Raw genomic sequence first — 14,296 nt, 5'->3', positions numbered from 1 at the left:
CAGTCACCCCTCTAGAACCAGATGAGACTATAGCTAAGATGCAAAATCTGATCAGATAATGGTCGGTCCACAGGACTGGCGTAGGAGAAGATGCCTCTATAGTCCTGGTGGAAAAGATCTGATCCAGCACATGGCCTTTAACATGCGTAGGATTGACCACATAAGGGGTCATCCCGAATGGACACACCATGTCAGAAAGCTTGATGGTATCAGCGTCTAAGGGTTTATCCATGTGTAGATTAAAATCTCCCAGAAGGATACAGTGCTCAGATCTGAGACACGGCACAGAAAGAGCGGCCTGCAGGTCATCAAAGAAGGTGCCCAGCGGACCAGGAGCCCTGTAGATAATGATCCCGGAACAGGTTTGGCACGGGGACAATTTCAGGGTGAAACCAAGGGCCTCACAGCCAGCAATGGTCTCCACCGCGAAAGTCCAGCAGGGGATGCTATTATCCACTATAATCGCTACTCCGCCACCTCTGCCGTTATCTCTATCTCTCCTAAAGATGGTATAATTTGGAGGGATAGCAGCGGCAACATCGGGGGCGGAGCTATCACTCAGCCATGTCTCAGTGAGAAACAGACACATGATTTTAGAGTCTGTTAGCAAATTCCAGATGTCTGTGGAATGCTTGCTGAGTGATCTGGTGTTGAGCAGATAACAGGGGTACAGGGGTGAGTTACATCCAGCAGCACCATCCTCCTTAGGGAAAAGATTCCAACCACAACCCGAACAACCCTTCCTCAGCGACCGACCGCCCGGGAAGACATGATGGCATGCAGGCGCAGAATGCCTAAGTGCAGATAACTCGCTAGCTGAATAACATAACATAGCACACAATAACTAAAAACACCAAACAGCTAAAAAGCCTACCACGCCGCCTCGCCGCCCTCCGAGACGCTGACGAGCGCAGACGGGCAGGACTCTGGCACGACTCAGGCACAGAGAAGGCACGCCCGCTGCGCGTCACCGCTGCGCGCCATCAGGCGAGCTTTAAATAGGCATCTCCCCCAGTCCACGAGCGTGAGGACGCTCAAAGATGGCGCTCAGAGAAACTCACCACTACAAGATGGCGCTCCCCGCCCTCTGCCTCCCCGGAACCGGACCCGATAAACAGCGGTGGGTATCCAAACAATTAGAGTGCGGGTGAGTGGCCAGAGACCCTGAGATTAAAACCAGGGGAATAGAAAAATAAAATTAAATAAAATGAAAAACGGGATGATTAAAATCCAGAGTAGCGCTGAGAGAGCGCGCGTGGGCTGCAGCAAAGCGCTGCTGCAATCCTGACCTCAGGTCCAATTCGCCAGGCTGATACTAAGGCGGCTCCGCCTTAAATAGGCATCTCCCCCAGTCCACGAGCGTGAGGACGCTCAAAGATGGCGCTCAGAGAAACTCACCACTACAAGATGGCGCTCCCCGCCCTCTGCCTCCCCGGAACCGGACCCGCTAAACAGCGGTGGGTATCCAAACAATTAGAGTGCGGGTGAGTGGCCAGAGACCCTGAGATTAAAACCAGGGGAATAGAAAAATAAAATTAAATAAAATGAAAAACGGGATGATTAAAATCCAGAGTAGCGCTGAGAGAGCGCGCGTGGGCTGCAGCAAAGCGCTGCTGCAATCCTGACCTCAGGTCCAATTCGCCAGGCTGATACTAAGGCGGCTCCGCCTTAAATAGGCATCTCCCCCAGTCCACGAGCGTGAGGACGCTCAAAGATGGCGCTCAGAGAAACTCACCACTACAAGATGGCGCTCCCCGCCCTCTGCCTCCCCGGAACCGGACCCGCTAAACAGCGGTGGGTATCCAAACAATTAGAGTGCGGGTGAGTGGCCAGAGACCCTGAGATTAAAACCAGGGGAATAGAAAAATAAAATTAAATAAAATGAAAAACGGGATGATTAAAATCCAGAGTAGCGCTGAGAGAGCGCGCGTGGGCTGCAGCAAAGCGCTGCTGCAATCCTGACCTCAGGTCCAATTCGCCATGTATTGATTTCTTGTATGTGTTTAATTGTATTGTCAATTTCAGTGGAGATTTATGTATGACATGAAACAATCCAGTTTTGTATTTACTTGGTTCACAACGTGATATTTTGTGCAGTTGATGATGTGTTCCTGGTTTGGCCTAAACAAATATTGATAAACTTTTCTATGAAAACAAAATAAAAGAGGCAAAAATCATTGCCAAGATAGACATAATTAAATTGGTCTGTCTGTTGTTGTGATCGGAACCCCGATCTCAAATGAATGGAGGTGTGGGTGAATTTTCTATTTACTGATCGAATTCAGAAGGGCACACCCCTCGCAGGACTTACAGTCGTGCCCTGAATGTAGACACAAGAAGCACACTTCATGGGGATCAGCAACAGAGATTTATTTGTAACAGTTCCGACAAGGCTTAACTCCTATCATTTTAGAACATTACATTGTTCCATAGTAAACTGGGGCAACAAATCAAAATGTGTAATAATAAACTTGTTAGCGGGTGAGTACTAAGTTGGGAGCGAGCTCTGGTTCCACTAACGAGGGTGCAGAATTAAGCTTATGTCAACGCATGGGGAAGGGGATTATATACACTACTTCTTTGTCACTTCCAGGGCAGAACAAAGCCCACAAGTTGTTTGCATCTTCTGGATCTACTCTGGCACTTGGGGATATTCTAAAGGTGAGGTATCTGCAGTTAGAAATATCCATCAGAAGCCTTCATTGGCTGCTAGCTACTTTTTAATTGTTCAATTTAACTCTCCATCGTCAATGTTGTTTTTAATATGGCAATTCAACGCACCTGTGGCTGTGGGTCAGACCAAAGCAGATCACACATAGGCCCTGAAATAAGAAAACAAGCATTTATTAACGTGCAAACAAAATAAACACAGTACTGCAAACAAACAAGGAACAAGGTAATCTTTTACACTGGGTCTTCGCCCCATCTCTAATGGTCAATGACTATCTTCATACTCAGTCCCTGTTAGACTTAACTTCCTTAAATAGTTCCTTCAGAATTGGAGAGCACTTTTCAATGTCTAAAACGTCAGAGTAAGAAGGCATTGCTTCCTCCTACTGAGACAGAGGCATATATTCCTTCTGACCACGTACACTGACATGGGGAAGCGTCCGTTTAAAGAAAGAGAACCACAGGAAAAGATACCATGACATGCAAGTGCGGCACAGCTCGCCTTCTGGACATTGCAGGAGCCTAAGGGCCGAACTATCCTCAACAACATGTTTTCAAAAGCATTGAATACACCCTGGAGAGTAGATTAAATTAATTCTGTTACTCTTACTCCTATGAAATTGTTAAGCATTAATCCCCTTTTGTGATTTTTACTGTGTGACATAATTTACATTTTTACACTTTGATATCCATGTTGCTCGTAACGTTTGCATTTAATGGGCAAACTGAAGGTAAGCAATAAATGAAATGGATGGCATTGTTCCAATAACTTACCAGCAACAAATCAATCAAAGGAAAAACTACATTACAGTGCTAGTTCTGCAGTATGAGTATATTCACAACCTTTAAAGATAGGTATTTCGATATCAGGAAGTACTCAACTTCCCTGGTTGGAAAGAAAATGATTTTAAAGCTTGGTTGTGATATGGCACCAGCCTCAAGCCCTACGTACAACGTGGCAGCTTTCTCAGCGAGGAAATGAAAAGGCACAAGCAGGGACATTAGGGATTTTGGGGGCCAGGCCAAACGTAATCTGAGGGCCCCTGTTCGTGCAGCTTAGGATTCATGATTCAATTTCAGCTCTTTCATGCCCTCTTTGGCCACGTCACTGAGTGCACAGGCACACTGGTACACATTCTTAATACTCAAGGATAGTGACATTTTTTCATTGTTAGAATATACAGCAGCAGCTCACTAATATTATTGTAAATAATCGTTGTAATCCCCATCCAATTTTCATATTCTAGGTCTTGTTTGAATCTAAAAGAAACTTTTTTAATGGAGGTGACATGGTGTTGAAAAACAAACATTTCTGTGCAAAATGTAATAGACTCCCAAACATTAGCCACATTAAAATGTAATTAAAGGAAAACAGTCTTTAATACAATTTGTTTAAGAATTATTCAAGGTCATCATGGCAAGACACACTGCTGAACAGAGCAGACTGTATCAGGTGGCCCCTTGAAAGGCTTGGGCCCTGGGCCAGGGCCCGCTTTGCCTACGCTTTAAAATGTCTCTGGGCTCAAGTGCCAAACACCACAAATTCCGCAGAGGCAGGGCGGGTCCAGCGAAAACCAGAAAGGGTCTTGGATAGGGCTTTTAAATCACGACATTGCTAGGGACTACAATCAGTGAGACAAGCTCAAGCTCCTACCCTTCTCCTAGGGCACACCAGTCTGCATACAGATACTCATTAAGAACGCCTTCACCTATAGGACATAGTCAGGCAACCCCCAGAGGCATGCAACATGGCAGGGTGAGGTGTCAGCTCTATTCAAAAAGATTCTCTGAGTTTGGAATGCAAAATGTATGAGAAACTGTTGGGAGGCAGGAAATGTACATACACAAGAGAGGGTCACTTATGACAAAGTGTGCAAATGAACAAGTTACCTTCGGTAATGATATATCTGTAAGAGACATAGAGGAGTTATGGATTCCTCACCTTAGAATTATGCCCAGGTGTCAGACTGGATCCGGAGATTTATTCTTCAGCTGTACTCCTGCACGTCGGTAGGTGGCGTCAGTCGACTGTAGCTACTTAGATGCTGCCCCTACGCACTGATGTCAGTTCTTTACACAAAATTCCACGCCAGAAGTGCAGACACAGACCACTGGTGTACAAAACTAGGGCCCTGAAGGAAAGACACTTACCCTAGAAGTCAGTTCGTAGAACGGGGAGGATGGGTGGGGCAGTGAGTAATCCCTAACTAATCTAGATCTCTTACAGATATATTGTTACTGAAGGCAAGTAACTTGTTCATCTGAAAGAGACAATTAATTATGGATTCCTCACCTCAGAATAGATACCCCAACAATACCAACCCCAGAGGTGGGTCTGTGAACCAATCTCACACCAGAAAGTCTAGGACAACTGAGCGGCCAAAGAAGCCGTCTCTCCGGACTTGGCCGTCCAGGCAGTAGTGTTTGGTAAACGTGTGCAATGAAGCCCACGTAGCTGCCTGGCAGATGTCATGAAGCAGTCCCAAAGCAGTAGTAGCTGCCGTCGCCCTGGTGAAAGGGGCACGCAACCCCAATGGAGGTTCTTTTTTCGCTAAGGAATAGCAGATTATTATGCAAATAACGACCCATCAAGAGATGGTTCGTTTTTGCACGGCCCGACCTTTCTTGGCGCCCACATAGCCAAAAAAGAGCTAGTCATCTGCCCAGAATTGGTTTGTGCAATCCAGATAGAAGAAGGTGGGCAAAGTGATGGTCTGTCCTATTTCAAAAGAGGTAACCACTTTGGGAAGGAAAGAAGGTCTAGGGCGAAGGACACCTTTGTCCAGATGAACAGCCAGAAAAAGAGGTTTGGAAGAAAGAGCCTGAAGCTCACTTACCCTGCAAGCAGAGGTGATGGCAACCACAAAGGCAGTTATAAGAGTCAAAATTCTGAGGACAGTTATGAAGCAGCTCGAAAGGAGCGCAGATAAGGTAGGTCAGAACCAGGTTCAAGTCCCACAAGGGCTTTACGAAAGGAATTGGAGGAAACAAGTGAATAATGTCCTTAAGGAAGCCGAAGAAAGGCCGAAATGGCAGAAAGATAGCCTTTTAAAGTGCCCAGAGCAGAGCCCTGCTGGGTCAAAGAAAGAATGAAGAGAAGAACCTCTGAAAGGGGTGCAGAAAGGGGATCCACAGCCTTTGCTGCACACCATGCCACACATTTGTTCCATCTACAGTCGTATACCGTTTTGGTGCAGGGAGGCCTGGCTGCCAAGATAACGTTACAGACTTCGGGAGGAAGGTCGAAAGCTGTCAACTGTCACCGCTCAATCTCCAAGCAAGGAGCTGGAGGCTAGACTGGTTCGGATGGAGGACCGTCCCCTGTTGCTGCGGCAGAAGATCCTCCCGAAGGGGAAGTCTGATCGGAGAATCGATGGCCATGTGTAAGAGCTCGTGATACCATATTCTTCGAGCCCAGACCAGGGCCACAAGAATGACTTGTGCCCGGGCATGCTTGATCTTCTTCAGCACTCTGGGTAGAAGTGGTATAGGCGTATGAAGACTGCAAAACCACTCGCGTTGAAAAGCGTCGCCGAGCGTGTGCCGCTTGGCAATTCCAAAGCGCAGAACTGCTGACATTGTAGAAAGACTGTACTTTTGCGGCTGGAGCATTGGCATGCCTATATTGGGCAGCCCCCACCCTTAATTCAGATTAGAAAAAAAATCCCTGGTATCTAGTGGGCTTTCTGCCCCCTGGGGGGCAGATTGGAGACTATTGCCTCCATCTGCCCCCTAGGGTGGGCAGAAAGACTGGATGTACCCAAATTAATATGGGGGAGCAAAGGCCCTTGCCCAAGGGGCCGCTCCCCCCTCCCTGGTACCAAGTGGGTGGATCACTGCTTGGGGATCGCCCTCCCAAGCAGGGATCCACTAGGGAGGAGGACTACCACTCGAAAGGGAGATTCTCCCCTTTCCAACGATACCTCTCTTGACTTTCTACGTGCTCAGGGAGCCAAGATAGCCCCGTGAGCACATAGAAAGCAAAACTGAAATGAGCCTCTGACTCATTTCAGTTTTGGCTTCAATGAAACGGTTAGGTTAGGGAATACCTCAGGTGCCCGCACCAGAGGGATTCCCTGTGCCATGTGATCGGACAGCTGAGGGCAGTCCAATGCACAAGAGCACTGGTGCGTGAGACGGCCCCCAGCCGTCCGACGCACCGAAGGGGTTAAATGATGGTGAGTATAGCTCCCTTTTAAAATATGATTAGCGAGGTTTAAATTCTGCTAGTTCACTACTGGTAGAAACTTCGTGAAAAATAATTAGGAATCCCATCACCCCGCAGGTCTTCCCATTAGTAGAGGATTTATTTACCTTTTCTATTTCATTTAAAGTGAACAAAGTCACCAAAGCTTGGGTTTCTTTGTCTCAACTTCGGGAAGTGGGTTTTTCCTAAAAAGGATCACAGCTGTTCTGCATCAAGCAGTTGTTCCGTACTATGCACATACTCTTAGTTCTTCCTAAATTTCACACACACACACATAGATATATATAAAAACCTAAAGAGTTGCCCCCAAGCAAAGTGCACTCTTCGACAGGTGGATTTATTCACAGAGAGCAACCTTGATCAGTTGCATAAACAAAGCAGTCCAATGGTGGACGCGTTTTGGAATAACAATTCCTGGCTCAAAGGTAGCACGTAACAAATGAAGCAGTCATTGCCTACCAATTTATCCCCATCTGTAACCTCATTATTCTTAGGTGAGTAAAAGCCAGTGCTGTGCTTCCTGGGATCGGTAGTTCTTATTTCACCCATGTGGGTTTGCCACACAACTGCATGTTCTTAATAGTTCCTTTCGACCAATGCAACTGATCCCAAAAGTTGCCCTCCAATGTGATGCCCTGTAAATCCGCATCACGCTGTCCCAATAATTTAGTAAATGGGCAATTGCTGTGAGGAATATCAAATAGAAACTGAATCTTTTCTTCAAATGCATCCAATTAACAAGCATTGAATCTCAAGTCACCACAACACTTCTGCTCTGAACTCACCAGAGTCTGGAGGCTGGCGGTTTCTGTCTATCTTTCGAATATCTTCAAGTGTGATGCCATCTTCACTGAATAACCCTCCATGCATAATCTGTTAGAGGAAACACCAGTTATGCCAGCAAGGACAGGGAATGCACGGTCAACAATGATATATGATTTTTTTTATTTTTTTTACATTGCTGCCAGAGTAGGAATATTTGTATTATTTCCCTGGTGAGTGTTCAAAATAAACCATTCATGTAAGATTTAACCAAGGAAACAGAGAATGCCGTAAAAGGATTTACCTAGCAGAAACTACAACAGAAGTTTTTTCCAAACAAATAGCTTGTGAGCTACATGCGGCTCTCCAGCTACATTAAGTAGCTCCCATTTATCCAGCCCAAACTACTAAATTACAATCCTTTCCTTCCTTGAAATAAGCATGGCAGCATGAAAGTTTGTATTTAAGGCTACAAGAGCGTGTGTATTTTCAGAAATCATAAGCACTTATGTTTGGAGAAAAATGGTTGAAATACTCAAAAGTATTTGAAGCCGATATTTGAGTGATCAAGCATCAAAGATATGGCTTTTATGTATTACTCTTTCAGAGCCATTCCAAATTAATAGAGCTTTTAACTTTTGGCATTACTGCTGTCAATCCTGCATGATGAACAGAGGTTGCGCGGTACAAAAGGGGGTGGTGATGGACGGAGCATCTGAACCAATCAAACACTCACACCCAGTCAAAAGATCTGGGTTTAATCCATCACCGTTCTTTAGCCCACTCTGCCACCCCTGATGAACAGAGGTCATCACTGCAGGGAATCTTGCCTACGGTGTCCACTAAAATAATCAAGTCTGATGTGGTCACTATCACACTAAAGAAAATATTTGTTATGAGCTCAGAATGGTTTTCATTTAACGTAAAAAGATCTTGCAGAAAAGGTTGGAGACAACTGTGCTATATTAGAGCAATAGACTGACCTACAAACTGCTTGTTTCAACAGTGACATTTGGTTCAAAATAACTCAATCTTTCCATAAGCATTTTGTGACTTAGGGCCTGATTAAGAGTTTGGCGGTCCATCGGACCGCCGATGCCCTGTTGGAGGTGCGGTGGCGGTCAGGGGCCACGGCAATTGTGGTCCAACCGCCGTACTACAACTATGGTGGTCAGGCCTCCAGTGGACTGCCGCAACAGCCAGGGAGCACCATTTCTCACCACCAGGATTTCATGGCAGTGTTCACATCATGAAATTCTGGCGTGCAGGAAAGGGCTTTGGCGTTCCCATTGCCGTGCCTTTTTCATAGGTATCACTGAGAGAACGCCAAAGAACCGCCCGCCCGACAACGAGAAAACTCGTAATCTGGCGGGCGGTTGAGTTCGGGGGTGGGAGGGCGCTGGCATGCCACCCTGCAAAACTCGTAATCAGTCCCTTAGTACGGCCAGAGCACTGTGCATGTGTGAACCATCAGAACCCCAGAATCCTCTATATTCCCTAGATGGTATCTCAACTTTAAAAGTCATGCAAAGTCGAGCAAAATTCCCACAGATATTTGTCAGTTGGATGGTAAACTTGCACATGAGCCCGAGCCATGGACAAAAGGTTAACATTTTCAATAGGACATGGTGTTACACATTAAGAGCACCAAAATGTAAAAAATATATATATTTATTTACATAGCTTTTCTGTTCTATTCACAATCTGGGTGCACCAACTACCAAACCGAATAGACTGGGGCACTGCATAAGCTATTCTAAAACCATGGTAAAAAAATACAGATTTTGAATAAAACTAGTACAGAACTACTGGAACTAGAATGCTGATAGTGCCAATCTTCTAATGCATAGTAAGATCTGCTACATAGGAGCTTATGTTTTAGAGACTATCTCTTACATCTACGGGAACAGGTAGGCGTTATTGTTTTCACTTTCCTATTTGTTGTGAATTCTGGCGAGGTTTTCCAAATGCGTCACAACCAGCGATTAGCAGTGGTCAAACTTTTGTGCTATAAAATATTAAAGGGGACTGCTTTTCTGGTATCTAAGACTCTTCCGTCTTTAGTGCTTCTTATCTCTTTCTTACACCCTTTCCTTACATTTGATTATTCATTTAACTATTCATCATTTCTCTCACCTCCCTTCCTGTCTCTTTCCAGCTGGTCACTACCACACCGTGTCAAGGATGAACAAGGCTGGAGATGTCTTTGCACCTCATTAATAATGGATTGTCACAGGTAAAAGGTTAATGGTATTTAACACGCCATCCTGCTGCTCTTTTCTTCAGTCAAATGGCAACAATCTGAAAGATGATTTTCAACTTAGAAAATAGGATGCATCTGTGTTGTGAACGGTAGTCTGTTATGACAAGATGAGAAGCCAGGGTTATGTTGTCCTGTTCTTTATCGCAAAACACTAAGAAGAAAAGCCTACGTGCCATTAGTCCTGGTTCTGCAGCATAGGAGTTTTCACTGAAGTCAAACACTTGAATAAGAAAACCAAGCTGCGTGGACCGTTACAGGAACACTTTTCTGTCTATTCTTTTGTTCATGTAAATATCATTGCCTTGCCGATAAACCTGTAGACAAATGAAGATCTAATATTAGTCAATCTTAATCTGGATTAATCTGGCTTTTCTTGAGGACCAGAAAAAGACTGGAGTAAACCCTTTAGCTCTGTTGATCTAAAGAACCATTTCTATTGCCCACTTTCATAAAAGAAGATTCGTTTTGGCTGTCAGTAGAGAGCACTGATATTCTGATGTCTGTTTATGTGGAGCGGGTGTGAATCAAATTAGATGTCCTCAATGTTTGATATTCAGAACCCACAGGTCTGTGGTTATTGGTTTTGACTCTTCCAGGTAAGACGTCACAGCTCCTTTCAACATGAGTGGATAACTGTAATGGGCAGTGGTAAGCCATCATTTTCAGTTCCCATATGAATTTCTCCCTCTGGAATGTGTGGTTTTAGCGGGTGTGGTCTTCTGTTTTTGATAGTGCCAAAGGTATTGCTGCTTTTGCATTTGCCTCTGACGTTAATAAGACCAGGAAGCAGGACAGTGCCCTGAGCATCGACCAGAAGCAGTGGAAGCTGTTGTGCAAGATCCCCAGTACCCACCAGAGTGTTTCACCACAAGAGTCGGCATACAAATTAATGTTCTCATGGTACTGCACCCCTTCTCGCTTGCGCACCATGTTCCCTGTGGCAAATGCTGCCCGCTGGAGGTGTGCAATGCAGGTAGGTGACTTCCAGCATATGTGGTGGTTGTGCCCCATCATCACCATATTTTGGAAGGAAACGCTTTGAACATGTAAAAAACACATAGGTTTCTATCCCAGCACATTACTGCTCAACAATTTGAGGGATACGCCCAGTTACACTTGAGGCAGCGTCTCATGTGTGTAGCGTCCTACGAACCCAGATACACGCCAATAACTAAGTCATACACGGAGGGTATTTGTACACGTCTTTATTCTGCTATGTCTAAGTTAGAACTCAGCATTCTAAGCCCATCTTCAACTCATCCTTCCAAAGCTTAAGTCACAGGCCTACGGTGTACAGTGGGAAACAAAGATCCAGCGTTTCTTTATTTACAAGACATTACATCTCCTGCTTTGTTAAATAAAAAGTTATACCTTTTCAAAATAGATAAATAACTTGATAGATGAATAAATACACAAATATATGAATAACTACACAGACGATTATAGATCTACATCGTCGTGGTGCCTGAATCACACGTCCTGATCGGGTCACTGAAAACCAGGAACTGTCCGTCGAAGCGTCGGTGAAATGTACAGCTGAGGTGAAATCATCCACAGACACATTGTCATCAACAGTCAGGCTGGCCCCAGTCTCTACATTGACAATGACGTTTGAGGAATGATGGGCCACATGTCCAAAGTGAGAGGAGTCTTTTGTAAGAGACTTCCCAGGACGCTGGGCAGTCACTATGTGTCCTTTGGTATTGGTGATGATAAATGGTTCAGCCTCAAAATGAGCATCAGAATTTCTTTTTCTGTGTTATTTAACAAGTACTCAATCTCCTCTAGTAAAGATAACGTCTTTTGCATGATGTCATTTGTCAGCATATATTTACGTCTTCTGTTTGCGACAAAGTCCATGGTAGGAATAGCTCCCTCATTCTTGGTTCTGAGCTTGGTCCATTTGGGCAGCTTGTCAGTCATGGCCCTTCCAAACATGTGTTGCAGGGCTTTCCCCTGTTGTTGAGTATGGGGTCGAACTGTAAGCTTGAAGAGTAGTGTTCAAAACATCTTTGAGGTCGAGCTTCTCCAAAGCAGCACGGTGAACAGCTTTCTTTAAAGTGCTCATGAACCGTTCCACCAGACCATTGCCCTCGGGCCAAAGAGCTTTTTTGATGGTTTATATTGAGGCGATTTAGAAAATCTTTGAATTTTCCACTATTAAAAGGTGCACCCCAAGTCGCAAATATGCCATTTAACTTTTGAAAAACCTTTTCTTGTGTAGCGGACGAAAGGTATTCTACCAATGGAAAACTGGAGTATTTATCAACAGTGACTAGAAGAGGATGTCCCTTTTCAATCAGACAAAAGAAATCAATAACAATTCTCTCCCACATTTGATGTGGCAATTCTGACATTCAAAACATGCTGAATGACTTGAGATGAAAGGCACAAGTGATGAGCAGTTAAGTCTTTTAACTTTAACATGTCACTATGTTGGCTCGTGGCAGTGACAATTTGTTCTAAAGACATGGCATCTGGCGTGCTCGATTTTACTATAAAATTGATGTAGGCCTCCGCTGTCTTAGATAAGCTACCAGGAAACTGTAATGGCACGCTTGACAAATAAGCTGCAGGATTCTGCTCTTACCCTGGACGATGGAGAAATGCACAGTTGTATTCTTGCAACCTAAGACCCAGACGTTCAATTCGAGGAGGCATTTTAGATTGCCAAATATCGTTGACAGTTCTTGATGAACACTCACTACTGTGAAAGATTTTACGTACAATAACACATGGAAATATTCAAATGCCCAGACCACTCTCAAACTTTTTTCCCTCAGGTTGAGAGTAAGCATGTTCTGTTTGTGACAGTCTTTTGCTGGCCTATCCCGGAATATGTCTTCGAGCATTTGGCGGTCTGCTGTGCTTTGCCAGGATTGCGACTAACCCGACAGGGCTAGAGTCAACTACAACCTCTGTATGAAGTTTGGGATCAAAGTAAGCCTTTTCAGTTGCATTTTCAATAGCTTGTTTGATTCTTTTGGAATCTCTTATCACATCCCCATGACAAACAAAAAGACACGTTCTTGTACACTTGCTGGGCTGGTGTATGCTTTTCACTCAAGAGTGGAGTATGGTCTGAGGGAGGGCTGTACTTGCAGGGGCTGGAGGTGGGATTTGTTTGCACTGATGGGGACGTCTAGGCTGTGCAAAAGATGAATGGTAGTTTGGGAATGTTCTAGGCATTGGTGTTGCGTAGTGCTCTTGATAAAACAAGTCGTTCAGTTAAGTAAAGACATGGACATGGACCTTCTGGGGAGAGAGGCTACTACTGCAAGAAACTTTGTAAACACCCTGGGAGCTGTGGTTACTCCAAAGGGTAGCACTCTGCATTGATAATGCTGATCACCTATCACAAACCAAAGGAACTTTCGATGCACATGGTGGATGGGGATATGGAAGTAGGCACCCTTCAGGTCAAGGGCAGTCATTAAGTCTCTTCGCTGTAGCACAGGAATGAAACCTGCAGTGTCAGCATGTGAAAGTGCTCTGACAAGAGGTCGAGTCTGGGTCTTAGGGGCACGTTCTTTTTTAGAATCAGGAAGTATAAGGAGTATATCACCTTGCTGCGGTGTTGGGGCAGCACAGGTTCTATAGCCGTTTTGTTGATTAGGGCATGCATCAACTCTTTGAGCAGACACTGATGTTCTGAGTGAGCGACTACGTCTGTGAGGGGGGAATGTTTGGTGTTGTCTGTTAAAGTTCTAGGCAGTAAGTCTCTGCTATAATATCTAGCACCCACTGGTCCTAGGTGATCTCTGCCCGTTGGAGCAGAAATCCCTGCAATCTTCCCCAGACAGGTGTTAGAGAGTCAGGGGAAGGGTAAGGAAGTCACTGCTTGGCAGCTGCAGCCCCTTTAGGGGTTGTGCCTTTTACCCTGCATCGCTCATTGGTGCCCTTGTAGCCTCCCCTTTAATAACCCCAGAGGATGACTGTTGATGTAGTCATCTGGGGAAGGATGTAGGGGTTTCAGGGAGGTAATTTTGCCCCTTCCGCGATATTGTGTGCGGTAAAAAGAGCTGCAGGCAGATGGTGTTTGCAGGGAACCCATGGCCTTGGTGGGCACTGAGCCATTCTTAATTTTCCCCAGCATCTCATCAACCTGCCAACCGAAGAGGTTCTTACCATAAAATGACAGGTTGAGAAGATGTTGTTGAACTTCTGGTTTGGAGCCAGGCACGCACAACCAGGCCTGCCTGCGGAGGACACTATCATTGATACTTCCAGCAGCGGTGTCTGCTGCCTCGAGGACACCCCTGCAGTTGGTGTTTGGGATGATTTACCTTTCAACCACCAACTCCTGGCCATGTTTTTTTATATTGTTCCGGGAAGTGCTGGATCAGATCTGCCATTTCATCCCAGTGCGAACTGTCATACAGAGAGAGCAGGTC

General features: G+C 45.2%; 1 protein-coding gene across 2 annotated transcripts in view; it reads right to left on the bottom strand.

The window, feature by feature from the left end:
• PPP5C (protein phosphatase 5 catalytic subunit) overlaps window positions 1–14,296 on the bottom strand; it is a 253,241-nt gene that overhangs the window by 51,044 nt on the left and 187,901 nt on the right. For both annotated transcript variants that reach the window (XM_078660986.1, XM_078660987.1), the window contains exons 9-10: window positions 7,663–7,750; window positions 2,782–2,822 (exon numbers count right to left, since the gene is read on the bottom strand). In XM_078660986.1, the coding sequence (XP_078517112.1) occupies window positions 2,782–2,822; window positions 7,663–7,750 (129 nt within the window). The remainder of the gene's footprint in view (window positions 1–2,781; window positions 2,823–7,662; window positions 7,751–14,296) is intronic.

The sequence above is a fragment of the Lissotriton helveticus genome, chromosome 9, assembly GCF_964261635.1.
Source record: "Lissotriton helveticus chromosome 9, aLisHel1.1, whole genome shotgun sequence".
Lineage (NCBI taxonomy): Eukaryota > Metazoa > Chordata > Amphibia > Caudata > Salamandridae > Lissotriton > Lissotriton helveticus.
This window is presented reverse-complemented; position numbering and strand designations above follow the sequence as displayed.